This window comes from Antechinus flavipes, chromosome 4 (assembly GCF_016432865.1).
Source record: "Antechinus flavipes isolate AdamAnt ecotype Samford, QLD, Australia chromosome 4, AdamAnt_v2, whole genome shotgun sequence".
Lineage (NCBI taxonomy): Eukaryota > Metazoa > Chordata > Mammalia > Dasyuromorphia > Dasyuridae > Antechinus > Antechinus flavipes.
The window spans coordinates 177,391,352-177,412,367 of NC_067401.1; the positions used below are offsets into that span (position 1 = coordinate 177,391,352).

At 35.1% G+C, this 21,016-nt stretch overlaps 1 protein-coding gene across 1 annotated transcript in view; it reads right to left on the reverse strand.

Moving 5' to 3' along the window:
* Nucleotides 1-21,016, reverse strand: part of ELAC2 (elaC ribonuclease Z 2) — a 65,973-nt gene that overhangs the window by 8,664 nt on the left and 36,293 nt on the right. The window contains exons 13-16 of the mRNA XM_051995582.1: nucleotides 12,093-12,231; nucleotides 11,933-12,018; nucleotides 11,016-11,134; nucleotides 9,585-9,681 (exon numbers count right to left, since the gene is read on the reverse strand). Coding sequence (XP_051851542.1) covers nucleotides 9,585-9,681; nucleotides 11,016-11,134; nucleotides 11,933-12,018; nucleotides 12,093-12,231 — 441 coding nt within the window. The remainder of the gene's footprint in view (nucleotides 1-9,584; nucleotides 9,682-11,015; nucleotides 11,135-11,932; nucleotides 12,019-12,092; nucleotides 12,232-21,016) is intronic.

The window sequence follows — 21,016 nt, forward strand, 5'->3', positions numbered from 1 at the left end:
CTTTTATGAGATTTATGATCATCTCTGGACAGAAGCAGCTACACCCAAAGAAATAATAGTGGGAAATGAATATAAATTGCTTGCATTTTTGTTTTTCTTCCCAGGTTATTTATACCTTCTGAATCAAATTCTCCCTGTGCAACAAGAAAACTGTTCGGTTCTGCACACATGTTTTGTATCTAGGATATACTGTAACCTATTCAGCATATAAAGGACTGTTTGCCATCTGGGGGAAGGGATGAAGGGAGGGAGGGGAAAAATCGGAACAGAAGTGAATGCAAGAGATAATGCTGTAACCCTGACATGGGTTCTGTCAATAATAAGTTATTAAAAAAAAAAAAAAGAGAGATTTATGATCATCTTACCTTATGAATAAAAACAATACCATGAATATAATTGACAAGGATTATGTACCAATATCTCCTCTCAAGACTGAAGGGGTAGGAAAAAAAATTCTACAAAGGATTTTGTAATATTCTCCAAAGCAAAACATATACCATGATAATCAGGAATTTTCATTCAAAAATTAGGCTCAGGAGAAAATGACAAAAACTTTTTTTTTAATTAAAAAATTTTTTTAAATTAAATTCTTTTATTTACTAAACATATACATGGGTAATTTTTGAACATATATCTTTGCAAAACTTTCTGTTCCAAAATTTTCGCTCCTCCCCCAACCCCTCCCTTAGCTGGCAGATAGTCCAATACATGTTAAATATGTTAAAGTATATGTTAAATCCAATATATGTATACATATTTATACAGTTATCTTGCTGCACAAGAAAAATAAAATCAAGAAGAAAAAAAACTGATAAAGAAAACAAAATGCAAGCAAACAACAACAGAAAGAGTAAGAATGCTATATTGTAGTCAACACACAGTTCCCAGTCCTCTCTGAGGGTATAGATGGCTCTCTTCATCACTGAACAAGTGGCACGGGTTTGAATCATCTCACTGTTGAAGAGAGTCATGTTCATCAGAACTGAATGTTGTATAGTCTTATTGCTGCTGTGTATAATGATCTCCTAGTTCTGCTTATTTCACTTAGGATCAGTTCATGTAAGTCTCTCCAGGCCTCTCTGAAATCGTCCTGGTGGCCATTTCTTACAGAACAATAATATTCCATAACATTCATATAATGAATATACTTATTCAGCCATTCTCCAATTGATGGGAATCCACTCAGTTTCCAGTTTCTAGCCATTACAAAAAGGGCTGCCACAAACATTTTTGCACGTGGGTCTCTTTCCCTCCTTTAAGATCTCTTTGGGATATCATCCCAATAAACACTGCTAGATCAAAGGGTATGCAGAGTTTGATAATTTTTTGAGCATAGTTCCAAATTGCTCTCCAGAATGGCTGGATCTGTACACAGTTTTCCCACATCCCCTCCAACTTTGGTCATTATTATTTCCTGTCATTTTAGTCAATTTGACAGGTGTGCAGTGGTATCTCAAGAGTTGTCTTAATTCGTATTTCTCTGATCAATAGTGATTTGGAGAACCTTTTCATATGACTACAAATAGTTTCAATTTTTTCATCTGAAAATTGTCTGTTCATTTCTTTGACCATTTATCAATTGGAGAATGGCTTGAACTATTATAAATTTGAGTCAATTCTCTACATATTTTAGAAAAGAGGCCTTTATCAAAACCTTTGAATGTAAAAATGTTTTCCCAGTTTATTGTTTCCCTTCTAATCTTGTCTGCATTAGTTTTAATTGTATAAAATCTTGTTAACTTAATATAATCAAAATTATTGATTTTGTGATCAATAATGATCTCTAGTTCTTCTTTGGTCACAAATTCCTTCCTGCTCCACAGGTCTGAGAGGTAAACTATCTTATGTTCTTCTAATTTGTTTATAATATCATTCTTTATGTCTAGATCATGAACCCATTTCAACCTTATTTTGGTATATAGTGTACGGTATGGGTCAATGCCTAGTTTCTCCATACTAGTTTCCAATTTTCCCAGCAGTTTTTGTCAAATAGTGAATTTTTTTCCCCCAAAAGCTGGGGTCTTTGGGTTTGTCAAACACTTGATTGCTATAGTCACTATTTTGTTCTGTGAACCTAACTATTCCACTGATCAACTGCTCTATTAGTAGCCAGTACCAAATGATTTTGATGACTGCTGCTTTTTAATATAGTTTCAGATCTGATATAGCTAGGCCACCTTCATTTGCTTTGCTTTTCATTAATTCCCTTGAAATTCTTGTCCTTTAGTTTTTCCAGATGAATTTTGTTGTTATTTTTTCTAGGTCAGTAAAATAGTTTCTTAGGAATTTGATTGGTAGAGCACTAAATAAGCAGATTAGTCTGGGTAGTATTGTCATCTTTATAATATTCATTCGACCTACCCAAGAGAACGTGACATTTTTTCAATTGTTTAAATCTGACTTTATTTTTGTGGAAAGTGTGTAGTTTTGCTCATATAGTTCCTGACTCTCCCTTGCCAGATAGATTCCCAAATATTTTATTCTATTGATAGTTATTTTAAGTGGAATTTCTTTTTGTATCTATTGCTGTTGGATTTTGTTAGTAATGTATAAAAATGCTGATTTATGTGGATTTATTTTGTATCCTGCAATTTTGCTAAAGTTGAGGATCACTTCTAATAGTTTTTTAGTTGATTCTCTAGGGTTCTCTAAGAATATCATCATATCATCTACAAAGAGTGACAATTTGGTTTCCTCATTACCTACTCTAATTTCTTTAATCTCTTTTTCATATTTTATTGCCGAAGCCAGCATTTCTAATACAATATTGAATAGTAATGGTGATAGTGGGCAACTGTTTCATCCTGATCTTATTGGGAATGGTTCCAGTTTATCCCCATTACATATGATGTTTGCTGATGGTTTTAAATAGATGCTACTGACTTTGAAGGAAAAGTCCATTTATTCCTATACTCTCTAGTGTTTTTAATAGGAATGGGTGTTGGATTTTATCAAATGTTTTTTCTGCATATTGAGATGATCATATGATTTTTGTTAATTTGGTTATTGATACAATTATGCTAATAGTTTTCCTAATATTGAACCAGCCCTGCATTCCTGGTATAAATCCTACTTGGTCATGGTGTATAACCCTGGGGATGATTTTCTATAATCTTTTTGTTAATATTTTATTTTAAGATTTTTTGCATCAATATTCATTAGGGAAACTAGTCTATAATTTTCTTTGTCTGTTTTCATCCTGCCTGGTTTAGGTATCACTACCATGTCTGTGTTATAAAAAGAATTTGGTAGAAGTCCTTCCTTCCCTATTTTTTCAAATAGTTTATATAGTATTGGAGTTAATGCTTTTTAAAATGTTTGGTAGAATTCACATGTAAAACCATCTGGTCCTGGGGATTTTTTCTTAGGGAGTTAATTAATAGCTTGTTCTATTTCTTTTTCTAAAATGGAACTATTTAAGTAATTTATTTCCTCTTATATTAATCTGGGCAATCTATAATTTTGTAGATATTCTTCCATTTCACTTAAGTTGTCAAATTTATTGGCATAAAATTGGGCAAAGTTACTCCTAATTATTGCTCTAATTTATACTTCATTGGTGGAAAGTTCTTCCTTTTCATTTTTGAGACTAACAATTTGATTTTATCCTTTCCTTTTTCTAATCAAATTAACTAAGAGTTTATCTATTTTGTTGGTTTTTTTTTTTAATAAAACCAACTCTTAATTTTATTTATTAATTCAATAGTTTTTAAAATTTATTTCAATTTTATTGATTTCTTTTTTATTTTTAGAATTTCAAGTCTAATATTTGATTGGGGTTTTTAAATTTTTTTCTTTTTCTAGCTCTTTTAGTTGCAAGCCCAATTTATTGATCTTATCTTTCTCTAGTTTATGCAAGTAAGCATTTAGAGATAAGAGATCCCCTTATTACCACTTATTTTTATTACCAGAAATTTTGGTATGTTGTCTCATTATTGCCATTCTCTTAGATGAAATCATTGATTGTGTTTATGATTCATTTGTTAGGATGAGATTATTTAGTTTCCAATTACTTTTTGGTCTCTTTTCCCCTAACCTTTTATTGAATGTTAATTTTTATTGCATTGTGATCTGAAAAAAAATGTGTTTAATATTTTTGTCTTTCTGCATTTGATTCTGAGGTGTTTATGTTCTAATATATGGTCAATTTTTGTATAGTTTCCATGAACTGCCAAGAAGAAAGTGTACTTCTTTCTCTCTCCATTCAATTTTCTTCAAAGATTTATCATACCTAACTTTTCTAGTATTCTATTTATGTCTTTAACTTCTTTCTTATTTATTTTGTGGTTTGATTTAACTAGTTGCAAGACTGCAAGGTTGAGATCTCCTACTATTATACTTTTGCTGTTTATTTCTTCTTGCAACTCTTTTAACTTCTCCTTTAGGAATTTAGATGTTATACCACTTGGTGCATTAAAGTTTAATATTGATATTGCTTCATTATCTATGGTACCCGTTAGCAATATATAGTTCCTTTCTATTAATAAATAATTATAATATAATATAATTATAATATAAAATAATATATAATATAATTATAATATAACATATAATATAAAAATTAATAAAAATAAAATCTTTTAAATAAATCAATTTTTGTTTTTGCTTGATCTGAAATCAGGATGGCTGCCCGGTTTTTTTTTTTTTACTTCATCTGAAGCATAGCAGATTCTGCTCCAGTCTTTTACCTTTAAATGTGTTTCTTTTAACAACATATTGTAGGATTCTGGCTTTTAATCCAGTTTGTTATCCAATTATGCTTTATGGGAGAATTCACCCCATTCACATTTATGGTTAATATTACTAAGTCTGTATTTCCTGCCATCTTACTAAGCCCAAATTATACTTTTCTCTTTCCTTTCTGCCTTTCCTCCCTCCCCAGTATTCTATTTATGAGCACTACTTGCCTTAAGTAGTACTCCCCTTTTTTTATAACTTTCCCATACTATTTCTGTTTTCCCTTCTATTTAGCCTACACCTTTCCTTTTCCTCTTTCCCCTCTCACTTTTGTCTAATATTCTTTCTTTGAGCAAAATCTGATGAGAGTAAGATTCACACAATGTTCATTCCCCTCCCTTCTTTCCCTCAATTATAATAGGTTTTCTTTGCCTCTTCCTGAGATGTAATTTCCCTCATTTTACCCCCACTTTCCCCTTTTTACCAGTACATTCCTCTTTCCACCTTTAGTTTCTTTTTATAACAGTAAAATTGGATTATACATGTATTCTCTATGTATACCCATAACAGAAATACAGTTTTGAAGAGTTCTTTTCCTTTTACCTTTTTGTACTTCTCTTATGTTCTATATTTAGAGGTCAAATTTTTTGTTTCGTTCAGGTCTTTTCATCAGAAATAAATGGAAATCACCTGTTTCATTGAATGTCCATCTTCTTCCCTAAAAGAAAATGCTCAGTTTAGCAAGGTAATTTATTCTTGGCTGTATTCCAAGTTCCTTCTCCTTTTGGAATATCAGATTCCAGTTCCTTTGATGCTTTAAAGTGGAAGCTGCTAGGTTCTGGGTAATGCTTATTGTGGTTCCTTGGTATTTAAATTGATTTTTTTCTGACTACTTATAGTATTTTTTCCTTGGTCCAATAATTCTGAAATTTAGCTATGATATTCCTTGGAGTTTTAATTTTGGGTCTCTTTCAGTAGGTGATCAATTAATTCTTTCAATGGCTATTTTACCTTCTGATTCTATGACATCTGGGCAGTTCTCTTTAATGATTTCCTGAAAAATAGTGTCTAGACTCTTTTTTAAATCATAATTTTCTGGAAGTCCAATAATCCTCAGATTGTGTCTAGATCTATTTTCCAGTTGTTTTCCCAATTAGGTATTTTCTTTTTTTTTTCATTTTTTTGGTTTTGCTTGACTGATTCTTGTTGTCTTACTGAGTCATTTCCATTTGTTCAATTCTGAATTTTAGTGAATTATTTTCTTCATTTTTTTTTTTTTTTTACTTCTTTTTGATTTGTCCAATTGAATTTTTAAATGAGTTGTTTTGTTCCATGGAATTTTTTTTTTCCATTTTACAAATTCTGTTTTTTAAGGTGTTATTTTCTTTTTTCTGTTTCACAAATTCTGTTTTTCTGAGAGTTGTTTTCCTTTTCCATTTTATCAAATCTGTCTTTTACTGAGTTATATGCATTTTCCAAACCCTCTTGCAAAGTTTTAATTTCCTTTTCCCATTTTTCTTCTAGCTCTCTTTTAAGATGCTTTTTAATTTCTTCTACATGAGCCTTATGTGGCGACCAATTTATATCACTCTTTGGGCCTTCATCTGGAGATGATCTGCTTTTAGTCTCCTCAGGGTTTGAAATCTGTTCTTCTCTTTCACCATAAAAACGGTCTATTGTCAAAGTTCTTTTTGCTTTTTTACTCATTTTTTTTTTAAATGAGTCTGCTTTTAGGGCAGGGAAGGTTTTCCAAGCTTCCTCTACAAGTGGCAGCTTCCTTTTGCAGCTGTGCTGGGTCAGTGCTGACTCGACTCCTGGTGCTAGGTAGACATGGCCAGATCCCATGAGATTCTGGCATTTCAAGGTTCACAATTTAGCTTTTGTGTTTGTGTTGGATGTTTCATAATTTCTCTGCTGATCTACTGGCCTGCAACCAGGGCAGAGTAGTCCACATTGCTGCTGTAGATTCCTCCCTGGAAATTCTCTGGAGATTCTCTGCACCGTAATATCCACACCACCCTGGGACTCTGTGCTGCCTGCGCTGGTGTCTGTGCTCAGCCTGCTTGGCCTGCCTCTTTCCATTCCTGATTAAAACAGACCTTTTCTGGCGATCTTTAAAATTATCTTCTGCTGGTAATTTGTTGCATTCCCAATATTCATAGATTCTGCCAGTTCAGAGCTAATTCAGAGAGGCTGGATTTGCTAATTAGTCTGAGGGTTGTAGGAGTTCTTCAGAAAGAAATGTGTGTCCTCTCTACCATCTTGGCTCTGCCCTCCAGAAGTCCCCCCAAAAAATCATTTGGAAAATATTGTTTCAAGATTAAGAATTTAAAGAGGACAAAGTTTAGATCACTCAAAAACTTTATACTTATAAATCATATATTTCTTTCTTTTTTTTTTTTTTTAATAACTTTTTATTGATAGAACGCATGCCAGGGTAATTTTTTACAGCATTATCCCTTGCATTCACTTCTGTTCCGATTTTTCCCCTCCCTCCCTCCACCCCTTCCCCCAGATGGCAAGCAGTTCTTTACAAGTTGAATGGGTTACAGTATATCCTAGATACAATATATGTGTGCAGAACCAAACAGTTTTCTTGTTGCACAGGAAGAATTCAGAAGGTATAAATAACCCAGGAAGAAAAACAAAAATGCAAGCAGTTTATATTCATTTCCCAGTGTTCTTTCTCTGGGTGTAGCTGCTTCTGTCCATCTTTGATCATTTAAAGCTCTCTTTATCAAAGAGATCCATTTCCATCAGAATACATCCTCAAACAGTATCATTGTTGAGGTATATAATGATCTCCTGGTTCTGCTCATTTCACTTAGCATCAGTTCATGTAAGTCTCGCCAGTCCTCTCTGTATTCATCCTGCTGGTCATTCCTTACAGAACAATAATATTCTATAACATTCATATACCACTATTTACTCAACCATTCTCCAATTGATGGACATCCTTTCATTTTCCAGCTTCTAGCCACTACAAACAGGGCTGCCACAAACATTTTGGCACATACAGGTCCCTTTCCTTTCTTTAGTATCTCTTTGGGGTATAAGCCCAGTAGAAACACTGCTGGATCAAAGGGTATGCACAGTTTGATAACTTTTTGAGCATAGTTCCAAATTGCTCTCCAGAATGGATGGATGTGTTCACAATTCCACCAACAATGTATCATTGTCCCTGTTTTCCCACATCCCCTCCAACATTCCTCATTATCTTTCCCTGTCATTCTAGCCAATTTGACAGGTGTGTATCTCAGAGTTGTCTTAATTTGCATTTCTCTGATTAATAATGATTTGGAGCATGTTTTCATATGTCTATAAATAGTTTCAATTTCTTCATCTGAGAATTGTCTGTTCATATCCTTTGACCATTTATCAATTGGAGAATGGTTTGATTTCTTATAGATTAGAGTCAATTCTCTATATATTTTGGAAATGAGGCCTTTATCAGAACCTTTGATTGTAAAAATGTTTTCCCAGTTTATTGTTTCCCTTCTAATCTTGTCTGCATTTGTTTTGTTTGTACAAAAACTTTTCAATTTGATATAATCAAAATTTTCTATGTTGTGGTCAATAGTGATCTCTAGTTCTTCTTTGGTCATAAATTCCTCCCTCTTCCACAGGTCTGCGAGGTAAACTATCCTATGCTCTTCCAGTTTATTTATAATCTCATTCTTTATGCCTAGGTCATGAACCCATTTTGACCTTATCTTGGTGTACGGTGTTAAGTGTGGGTCAATGCCTAGTTTCTGCCATACTGATTTCCAATTTTCCCAGCAATTTTTGTCAAATAATGCATTCTTATCCCAGAAACTGGTGTCTTTGGGTTTGTCAAACACTATATTATTAAAGTTATCATACATTTCTTTCTTTAAGGAGACAATCAGAGGGAATCAGATGTACCAACTACATTACGGAAATTGAAAGTAACTATTTTTTCAATCAAGAAAGAACTGAGTATTCATTTGGGAGTCATATTCTTCAGGGAATCAATAAAAAAAATTTATTATAAACATTAGGCACCATGCAATTATTATATCATTTGTTTCACAAAAACCCTACAAGGTAGCTGCTATTATTCCCATTTTACAGATAAGGAAATGAATACAAATAGAGGTTAAGTGATTTGCCCAGGATTGTGCTGCTGGTGCTAAGTGTTTAAGGCAGGTCTTCCTGACTTCAGGACCAGCACTGTAGCCACTGTACCACCTAGCTGCTATAATCAACAGTTTCCTGATTAATCAGTACACTACTATTTCATTAGCACCCTGTGAAGTAAGTGGTAACAAGACTATCATTCTATTTTGCAAATGAGGAAACAAATTTAGATAGGTAAATGATTTGTTCAAGAGCAAATACTTGAAATGAAACTTGAACTCAGGTCTTTTGAGTGCAAAATCAGTGTTTTTCTATGATGCTACATTTGCCTCTCACTATTGACATGTCCCTTTATATGCTAAACACAGAAAGATGGAAAACTACTATGGCGTAGGAATATTGGACATTTAACAGGGGGCAAGTTTGTGTTTGACAAAGAAAGGTTATCTACAATGCAAATAAATTTTAGGTGAGAAAATCCTGCCTAAATCTTCAGTGAAAATATCACTAAATAGATGCTTAACATGATAAAATTTTAAGCATTCCCACCTCACATTATGGGATATTTTTCATAACTCCCAAATGACATATATGGAATATACAATGAAACTCCCCTGAACAATTAACAATAACAAATAGCTGTGGCATCATATTATAGCCCTAATGGGGAAGGAGGAGCAATGAAAATGGTTGATCTGGTCTATAGAGTGTATTCACATCCAAAATCCATCACTGAGAGTTTTGAAATTCTTTCTACCAAAGAAATTACAAAACAAAAAAAACTCTTCACTATTCTAAAACAATACCTTATGTTCACAAGTGTGGAACTGACGTTTCGAATCTTCATTGGAATGGCAGAGCCTGTTCCGAGGAAGATGACTTCTGGATATTGGATTCCTTTTCCTATTGAAAAGCATATGGAAAATATCCCATTTTCCCTGACCAAGAATTATACAATATTCACCCCTACAATCCACAACAGTAGCCTCAAAAACCAAGTATTAAGAAGTCACTCACACAGCTTTTTCAGAGACAAATCAAACTCGTAACTTTAGTTCAGGGTAAAGAAAAAGGATGAGTTTCCTCAACTCAGATTTGGTTTTAGTTATTCAATATAGGAGAGACCATGTAATTACATAAATAACTATTTTTCTTCGATTTTTTTTTTTAAACAAAGACTGATAACCATAAAGAATGGTTTCTCTACCTTCATGGCAAACATTAGGAATGTGACAGTCAAAGACTTCAATTACTTGTGAAATTATACAAGCAAATCCTATCACACTTCTCCCAAAAACAATCCTTTTTTCTCTTCTAAACATAAAAAGAACTTTTGTGTGGCTTAATAAAATCTACTCTCAGTAATGACTGATAAGTAACAAAACTATTTAGGTCATGACTATTTTTTCAAAAAATTAACAATCACTGTGGAATAAAATTTTCCCAGAACAACAAATAGAAAGAATTTTAGAGTTTTGAGAATTCTCACTTGCTTAAAGAAAATCATCAATTGACAATAACTAGGAACCTGAATATTTCAAAAAAGTAGAAAAAATATATATTCGATGATTAAAAAAAAAACCCTCAACACTTGACATATAAATAATTGTAGCCTTAATATCTGCCTAGGCAAGATGAGAAAACAGTCTTCTAAAAAAAATGTTGGGGAAAAAAAAACAGGAGCCTGGTTTGATCACCAGATTTGCCATTAAAATTCATCTATGACATGGAGCCTCGCTTCTTTAAATCTGTTTTCAAATCTGTACAATGAAAATGCCAGAAAAGGTAAATTTCTTAAAAAAAAAAAAAAAAAAAAAAAAAAAACAACTTACATTTTCCATTTTTGACAATTTATGAATATATGATTTTTATAGACAGAACTTACAAAATCAAAGTGCTTCATTTTGCAAATGAAGAAATTGAGCTCTAGACAGGGGTAGTGATTTGTCTAAGCTCTTATATCAGTTCCTAGAAAAGTTAGAACAAGAAGCCAATGCTATTTTCATTAAACCATAAGGCTGTCCAGAATCATTTCTTTAGTAGAAATCAGCTATCTAGTGAAATTGAAGGACAAAAAAAATTAGATTATTCAGACCTAAATTCAAACACAATGAATTCTCTAATCCATCCACACAACCATCCTAGATAATCAACAAGATACCAATGAAATCTTTACTCTGTAAAGACATGTAAAGACACTGCCAAAATACAAATCAAAATAAAGGGTTCTACTTCACCTAATTGTGCTATACTGTCCATCATGTTTTCCTTATACTCTTGTACCCTTTCCTGAAAATTAGGTAAGTCCAGAGCCTCTGTCACAAATTCATCAGGGTTGCAAGTGATACAGGCATCCCTGGAGGAGAAAAAACAAAAAACAATCCATATTAGTTAAATGGGGGGAAAGAATGCAATTGGTTGGCATCGACAATTCTGATGTCTGGAAAAATTGGCTTGACAACAATCTCCAGAAAACTCTTTAAGGTGGAGTTTGACCAAATTGCCAGAGTTCATCTAAGACAAAAGAGATGGAACAACTCCCTTTATAATTCTGAACCCTCAAAGCTACTTCTAACATTTCCCCAAATTTTCCTGGGCTTGGGATAAGCCTATTGCACCTGACATAGAGAAGATAGAGCCAATCTGAATTGGCAGAAAGATGTTTCTCGATAGAATTCCCCTTACTAATCAACTCACAGATTCCTATTCTTAACCCTAGCTTTGATTAGTATGCCATCAATATATGCTTTATCTGTAGCACAATTCTACTGCTGTTCAAGGTCTATGGCACTTTCAGGCCTAGAATACTAATAGGAGCAAATCAGATTGCCTTAGTATCTATGAACTTAAATTAACTTCAGTAACTTCAAAAACAGTGAACCATCCCACAAAACTATAGGTATCAATAAAAAATCTAACCACTCAGCCTTCTGAGAAGTATAAAGACTGTGCAAAAAGACAGTTTAAAGCAAAGTTATTGCCTATAGTTTTAAAACACTCTAAGAGCAAAGTGTAAAAGAGAAAACTATTCTAATAAAGACAAAATTATTATGTAGAATTTCAAATGACAGAATTCAAAGATCTAAATAAATGCATAATAGTCTCAACCCCTCCACTCAAAGTTCAGCAGTATGATGATTCCAGAATCACATACTTCTGCCAATGGAGTTTGGGTCTCAGCTGGTACTTCAGAAGGCATTCACCACGAATTACAGGCAGGGAGAAAGTAGCCAGATCCTCCTAAGAAAAATAAACAGAATAAGAAGAAAATTCCCAGAAGACCAATTAAGAAATAACAATTATTGATATTCTACCTTGTAATTGTAGCTGGTAAGCTGGGGAAATATGTGTGAATCAATGAGGTTGAGCTGAGTTTGAATCTTAAAGCTGCGAAGATTATGTACAGAAGTACAATTCTCATTCAAGACCAGGTGCTGAGTTTGGGGGCCAAACCTGAAGAAGAAAATTAAGATGTAACTAAGGGTAGTCTCAGAGGGAGATAGAATCAAAGTAAATTGGGAAGCCAAGAGTATGAAAGAAAGGTATAATAAGAGAAAAGGAGACATAATAGAGAAATAAAAGAGTATTTTTAGGAAGGAAAAGTTGAGAGCCATCACATTACCATATCATCAAAATATATGTATATAGAGCTATTATCTCACATTGAATAGGTAATTAACCTCAAGGGCTCTCCTGTCTGATTCAAGCACACCTTTTCAGAGTTTCAGCCTTCTATATTTCCCACTTTCTGTTGTTTTAAAACACAGGTGGTCATGCCGTTCCTGACTTCTCAGGGAGCTGAGAACCTCAACAAGGAGGTAATCGCGCCCTTCCTGACTTCTCAGGAAAGGAGGTGAAAACACCAAAAGGAGGTGATCATGGCTCCCCTAACTTCTCGGGAAAAGAGGTAAAAACACTAAAAAGGAGATGATCACGCCCTCCCTGACTTCTCAGGAAGAGAGATGAAAAACACCAAAGGGAAGTAGGGAGTCAAGCCAGATCTTGTTAGCGGATTTCTGGGCTGAAGGGTCTTAATAGAAACAGGTATACACAAAGCTATCAGCATGGGAAGTATTACAAGCAAATAGCAATAAAACACAGGCTAGTAGTGATGACTCTCCCCATAGCTGGTGCAGGCTCAATGTGATGTAACAAACATGAATTGTATATTCAAGTACTGATAAAACAAACAATATGAATCAACATGGTATTTTTAAAGATTTCTAGAGGTCCTAGAAGAAGAGTATGCACATAACAATCACACATATGCCTGCTTCAGCAACCAAAAGATAGTCCAAAACCAATCTATTGTCCAATACTTCATGGTCAGGGAATCCCTGCAAGTTTTTGAAGTCCTGCAACAGTCTCATTATGTCTCAAGGAATTCAATGATTCCTGAGGGTTTTCGAGTCCTACCACAGTCTTATCAGGTCTCAGGGATTCCAATGATTCCTGAGGGTTTTGAAGTCCGGCATCAGTCTTGTTAACAATTTTTAATATCCATGAGTCAATTGCCATAACTGCCATGCTCTTTCAATGGGGGGAACAATCAGCAACAGAACCACCCGATGTTTCCTGGGTCTTGTCCTTCATTTCAAGGGTCTTCTCTGTCTCTCTCTGATGGACAAGACAAATTGGCACCCATCTGAACCTTCTCCATCTGTAGAAATACAAGCAAACTCTCCCCCCCAAGCAGTTAACCTATCTGATCCCTTCCATTCACCACTTTCTGGATCTCTCCATATCACTTGGCGATTATCTAAAGATAGTAGAGCTGCTCGCACTGGACACTGCCCTTCCAGTTGGTTATAAAACCTGTCTGCCACAGCCAGTGTATCTTTGTCAAAAATTAATAAGTTAATCGTATAAAGAGCTAAATTTACAAGTTCTCTAAGGTTACCTGTGACTCCCTCTTTCTTTTATTTTTGGAGGAGCGTCTTGATGTCTCTTGTTTCTCCTCTATACTATTACCTGTCCCTGAGGATTAAAGGGTATGCTAGTAGTGTGTAAAATCTTATACTGTGCACAAAAGTGTGCAAAATGTTTAAAAGTATATGCAGGTCCATTATCTATTTTTATTGCTTGTGGCACACCCATGATTGCAAAAGCTTGTATAAGGAATTAAGTGACCACTAGGGCTATCTCTTTTGCTGCTGGTATTACAAAAGTAAATCCTGAAAAGGTATCTACTACAACATGGATAAAAGACCAACCGACCAAAAAATTTATAATGGATCACATCCATTTGCCAAATTTCATTGGATCTCAAACCACAAGGGTTCTTCCCTGGAGGGAGCAAAAGAGCATAGAAAGGAAGGCAACCTGTACAGGTTTTTACTATGCTTTTAGCTTCCTCTTTTGTCATCCCAAATTGCAAACATAAAGCTCAAGCAGCCTGATGATATTTAGAATGAGATTCTTGGAACGCCTGAAATAAAGGAATATTGGTTAACATGGTTAGAAGGCTGCCTTTGAATTTCCATCAAAAATAGGACCTGGAAGTCTATTACATAAATGGACATGCAAGATATAAATCTTACCTGGATGCTTTCTCATTTACTCTTTAAGTTCCTTAAAGAGCTGATGTATATTAGAAGTTACAAATTTTATTTGGGCTGTGGCAATTCTTTGTACCACACCTATTTTATAGGCCAAATCAGATATTATATTTATATCTCCTGGATAATTTAAGAGCTAGAATGATTGTATACAATTCATTCTGCTGAGTAGACTGAAAAGGAGCTCTGACTACTGTCTTTATAGTTAAGTCATGTGCGTATGCAGCACAAATATTATATTTGGATGCATCTATAAAGATAGTTGGTCCCTTAAGAGGAATCTTAGAAACCTTTTCTTCAAGAATCCATTGCCAATTATGTAATAGTCTGGTTATCTTTAATGGAGACCCATGTGTAAAATCTGGAGCCATGGCCAATAAAATTTGCCACTCTGGGATGGTTTCACAGCACACAGTAATTTGTGCATTGGTATACAAGGTGTATATCTTGTCCGGTCTTATCCCAGATAATTGTACTGCTCGCTTAATGGCCTTTAATAAAATCCTATCCACAAGCACTGGATAAGGAGTAATGCTTTGTTCTGGTTGTGCTGGGAGGTTCACCCACTCTATCACACTATCTCCTTGATGAAGGACTGCTGTGGATGCCAAGGACTGCTGTGGATGCCTCTTTTATAACAAAACCTGATATTTCCAAGGGTTCTTGGGTGACTCAACCACATTGGATAAACCCAGTTCAACTTCTCTCAAAACCTCTTGAGCTTCTTTTGTAAGCTGGCGTGATGAGTTTAAAGTACTGTCTCCCCTTAAAATGTCATATAATGGTTGCAATTGATAAGTAGTCAAGCCTAACACTGGATATATCCATTGGCTTTCGCCTATCAATTTCTGAAAGTCATTTAAGGTGTTCAACTTCTCTGTTCTCAAGGAAAGTTTTTGTACTATAAGCACCTTAGGGTATACATCATAGCCCAAATATTGAAAAGGAGCATGTCTTTGAATTTTTTCTGGAGCTATATGCAATTTGTAGTTCCTTAGTGTTTCTATGGTCTTTTGTAGACATGCTTCTAACATTTGTTCCTCAGGTGCACACCCCAAGATATCATCCAACATAACTTTTGGAATGCTTTTCTTACTGGACTAAGAGCAGCAGCAGCATACATTTGGGACACAGTAGGGCTATTTTTCATTTCCTGTGGCAAAACTGTCCATTTATATCTTTTATAAGGCTCAGCTAAGTTTATGCTGGGTACTGAAAAGGCAAATCTTTTCATATCCTCTTTATCTAGAGGGATAGAATAGAAACAACCCTTAACGTTTATAACCTAGAGGCCATTTTCTAGGCAACTGAGTAGGAGATGGAAGCCCAGGCTGAAGAGTTCCTATAGTTTCCATCTGTTTATTTACTTTTCTTAAATCAGTCAACACCCTCCATTTTCCAGATTTCTTTCTTACAACAAATACTGGGGAATTTCAAGGATTTAGAGAAGGTTGTAAGTATCCTTGATCATGTTTCTCCCGTACTATATCTAATAAGGCCTGAATTTTATCACTAGCTAAGGGCCACTGTTCTATCCATACTACTTTTCAACTAAAAAAGGAGTAAAAACTCCTGTTTCGCCTTCAAAAGTCCATCTCAAAGGCATAGCACTCACTTCAGCTGCTATTGATACTTCTACACCAGATATATAGGTGTCTGCCTTAATCTTTGGCCAGTGACTGGGCCAGCTGGCACCTCTAATGACTGTACAATCTGCATGTGGGTCTACCAATCCTTCTAATCGTAAACCATTTTGTGAGCATAGGTGTAACTATGCGGTTAGCTGTAACTGCTGCAGTCCAGAATATTCCTGGATTCTGCTGCTGGGAGTCAAAATCTAGGCAAATACCGTGTTTCCCGATAATAAGACACTGACTTATTAATTTTTTGGACAGAAAAACACCAGAGGACTTATTTTCAGGGGAGGGCTTATTTTAATGAACATTGACAGCAATTTTAATAAACAGGTAAATGTGAACAAAAAAAAAGTACCTTTATTCAATAATGATCATGTCATCTTCTTCAACAACATCGTTGTAAGTGTCCATACCCTGAATTCCATCCTGGATGTCTTGTGTCTCTATTTCCTTCAGAAGAAGTGGACCCAATCTGTCATGTCCAGCAATATAGCTCTCTTTAAATGAACATGTTTTGTCCAGGTAACCTGCTCGTAGTGCCTTGGCGACACAGCTGTCAATAATTTTATCCCATGACTTCTTCACCCAAGTCACGACTTCTTGCAGACAGGGCTTCACAAAATTTCCACGCTGATTTCTTTCCATTCTATTTTCAATGTAGTCATTGACTTCCATGCACAAATGGTCCCTGAGGGTACCGTAATGTAGCATGTAACACAGGGGATCACCTTCACTACAGTAGCAATCTCAATAGGGCTTATTTTCGGGGGAGGGCTTATTTTCGAGGAATCTTACACAATAAGGGGAGGGCTTATTTTTTGGAATAGGTCTTATTATCAGGGAAACACGGTATCACCAGATTGCCTATTAGGAGAATGTATCAGTAAACCTGATGCTACTACTTCTCCTGGTTGATAAGTCACACATTGTCTACTTGTATTAGTGATGGGATATTAGCTACACATTCCTCAGTTTCCTACATCAGCATATGGATGGACACTATTTTGTAAGTACTCTTAGGAGGTGAAATGGTCAAGCGTACTGTGCCTGGAGGCACAAGATCCATAGGCTGGAAAGGGACAGATTTCACCTCCCCAGGGGATATCTCTGGAATCCCACTTGCATACAACTCTATTCTCCCTAATTGTAATCCCTTTCTCCCATCAGATTGCTTCTTGGCTGACTGGTCATGTCTGAGTACTGAACTTCTAAAGACTCTGGGTATAGCATAGGCTGCCATCATGCCCCAAGTATTTTTTTGCTTTAGGACCCCATCCCGTTTCCCTGAATCAGCCTACATTCTGCTGCCCAATGGAAGCCTCTGTTGCATTTTGGACATGAGGTTTTGGGTCTTGTTCTCCCAAACTGTTTTTTCACTCTGTCTTTATACCAACATTGAATTTTCAAATGCCCTACTTTACCACACTGAAAACATTGACAAGTCTCTCCGGAAGTCCCTTGACAAAAGGGATTCTGTCTTCCCATGTTTGGATCTTGGGAATTCTTCATCATAGTCTAGCTATAAAAGGTATTTGTGCCTGCTGTGGCACAGTGTCTTATGATCTCCTCTAAAGGAGCATCTTTGTGTATTCCTAGTATAATTCTTTTACAAACCTCATTAGCATTTTCTTTAGCAAATTGTCTTATCATAATTTGTTGCTGCAGTCTGCAGACATCCCACATAATCGGCAAAGGTTTCATTTGGACCTTGCTTCCCTTCTATCTTGCCTTCCTGAGAGGGTGCCCCATGCTTTTATAGCAGCAGAAGCCATTTGCTCATATGCTGCTAAGGGGTAATTAATTTGTGCTGAAGTGTCTGCATAATGACCTACGCCTGTTAGTTGGTCACAGGTGATCTGTATATTAACTTCCAGTTCAAGAAAAGTGCTTAGTACTTGCAGGTGAGTAAAGACCAGAAGAGCAGTGACCACACCTCTATGAGAACATCATCACTTTAGAAGCACCAAAAACTTGTAGACCCAAAAAAGCAACACAAAAGAGCCTGAACTTTGACATAGTGGATGCCCATCCCAATGAGAAAGTTAGAGTGACTGACACTCTAACATAAAGCTCAAAGTAAAACAGTAAATTTGAAAAATAAGCAAATAAGAAAAAAAGAATTTGTTCAGGAAAAGATAGTGAGTGTCAGGGAAGACCAAGATACAAATTCAGAAGAAGACAATATGAAAAGAGATATAATCAAAGCTTCCAAGAAAAATATTAATTGGACCCAAGCTTAATAAAGAATTCCTGAAAGTATTAAAGAAATAAGGGTGGTAGAGGATGATATTGTTGTGCCATAGTTCCCTTTTGTCCTGACTCAGTTTCCTTGAATTATTTGGCCTCAGTTTCTAATTGTTCTGCTCAATCCTGCAACAACACCCCACCCTCCTAATCATGATGATCCAGATAAGGAGAAAGACCTTCAATCTTACACATCATCAGAATGTCTGGTGCCTCTTCCCATCACAACTTATCAGAATGTCTGATGCCTCCCTCACCTGGTCAGAACCAGATTGGTATTTTGTTCCTGCTATCAGTCTCAGACTCCACCCCTGCCTTGGTCTACCCCTGTAGCTGAGTCATGTGTGCATATATACTTCCTGGGAAGCACACATTCGTTGCAGAATGCTGTGGACATCAGCCCTGGAAGCAGCATGCCCCCAGCACAATCTCTCTCTTTCAAATAAAATATTAAAACTCTATAATCTCTATCTTGCCTCAGTTTCTCCAGCATTACAATATGAGAAAACAATGAAGGGGAAATTAACATTAAAAAATACATATAATAAAATCCAAAAAGTGAAAAACTACAAGAAAAGGGGAAAATTCTCATTGGAAAAAACAAATGACTAAGAAAATAGATTGAAACATTAATTCAAAATCTGTAGGATTACATCAAAGTCATGAAAAAAAACCCATATTATTTCACATTTCAAGAAATTAAAAGAAAACTATTATAAGAGGATGAGATAGGAATTGAAAGAATCCACAGATCACCTCCTGAAAGATATCCCACAAATGGAAAAGTCCTAGGACTACAACCAAATTCCAGTGCTCCCAGGTAAAGGAGAAAATACTGCAAGCAGCCAGAAAGAAACAATTCAAATATGGCAGAATCACAGTCACAACCACCCAAGATTTAACAGCTTCTACATTAAAAGAAGGCGGCAAAACTGATTATAGTTCTTTAAGGGAAAAAAAATGAAAATTTAATGAAATAGAGGACTTCCAAGCATTCCTAATGAAAAAAACTAGAGTGAATATAAAATATGACATTCAAACAGAAGATTCAAGTATTAAAAGGTAAACATGAAATATTAATCCTAAGAGATGCAATAAATTTAATGTTTACATTCCTAGCCGGGAAGGTGATAAATGTTAATTCCTAAGAAGCTTATGATAATTAGGGCTGTTAAAAGAGGTCTGCATAGACAGAGGGCAGGAATAATTCAATTCCAAAAATAAGTAAGGGATGAGAAAGAAGGATGCTCTAGGGGAAAGAGGAAGAGAAAGGTAAAATTTTCTCACATAATAGAGCAATGCAAGGAAAAGTTTTTATGATGGAGGGGAAAATGGAGTTAGAGGAGACAAGCAATGCTTGAATCTCACTCTCATCTGAATTGGTCAAAGAGGGAGTTTGGCACAGAAATTGATCTTACACAACAAGGAAATGGGAGATAAGAGATACAATCTAAAGGAAGCAGGGGACAATAAAAAGGAAGGCAGATTAAGGGAGACAGTGTTAAAAACACAATAGACTTTTCAGGAGGGACAAGATAAAAAGATAAAAGAATAAACAGAAGAAAACAAGGAGGAAAAGAAACAGTATCATAACTAGCATGTGAATAAGCTCATCCAAACAGAGCAGATTAAAAACCAGAATCTAACAATATGTTGTTTACAAGAAATCCACTTGAAACATAAAGACACAGAGTTAAAATGATGGACTATAACAGAATCTATGCTTGTAACACAGTAAAAAAGGCAGGGATAGCAATCAAAATTTCAAAATCAAAGCAAAAATAGACCTAATTAAAAACATAATCAGGAAAACTATTGTCACAAATAAAACCCCCAACAGACAGTTTCCAGGTAATTAATAATCAATTTATTAATCAGACTAACTAATAATAAATTTATGGTCAGTCAGCAGTTTCTTTTGGTAAACAAAGATGCCAAGGAAGACTCTGAAACACCTTAAATTAGGTGTATACCTTCTGACAGGGACTCTCCTGCCAAATGAAACTCAACCTTAACTGGTAAACATTTTATGGGGAGGTAACAATCTTAAGCTCCTCCTGCTTAGAACATGATTTGATCATAAAACTCAAAAGCCTAAAGCAATCTGGACAAAGGAAGCCATTTCCATCCAGATGTTTGTAGTCAGTTTTTTCCTTGTATAGCCTTTATCAAATTGTTTGCTGTCTTGGGGAGTTTTAGGAAGAGAAGGGGGAAAATAATTTGGAATTCAAAATCTTACAAATTGTTCAAATTTGTTCAATCGTTCAAATTGTTCAAAACTCTTTTTACATGTAATTGGAAAAATAAAATCCTGTTAAAATTTTTTAAAAATCAGGTATTCCAATTAGATGGGGTAATCCTATCACTTAATAATGCTTATCAGAGATTGAATGAACTTTTCAGGAGGGGGGTCTTACAAATAAGAGGAAAAAGATGGCTCACAAATTAATGAGTTATTAATATAATAGAACAGATTTCTCTCACTATATTTTGCTAAATGTATTAATGTCAAAAATTTTTACAGAAATTTCTCTGATAAAGGCTTCTTTTCTCAAAGTTTTATAGATATATAAATATGTATGCCATTACCCAAATTATAAATAGCCAGAGAATAAGAACAAGAAATTTTCAAGAGAAAAAATGAAAGCTATCTATATTCATGTGAAAAAAATGCTCTAAATCACTATTTATTAGAGATATACAAATTAAAACAATTCTCACACCAGTCAGAAATGGTTCTATGTCAACCAGATAGGAGGTCTCCTGTGGAGGATTCCTGGCATGCACACTTGGCCCCAT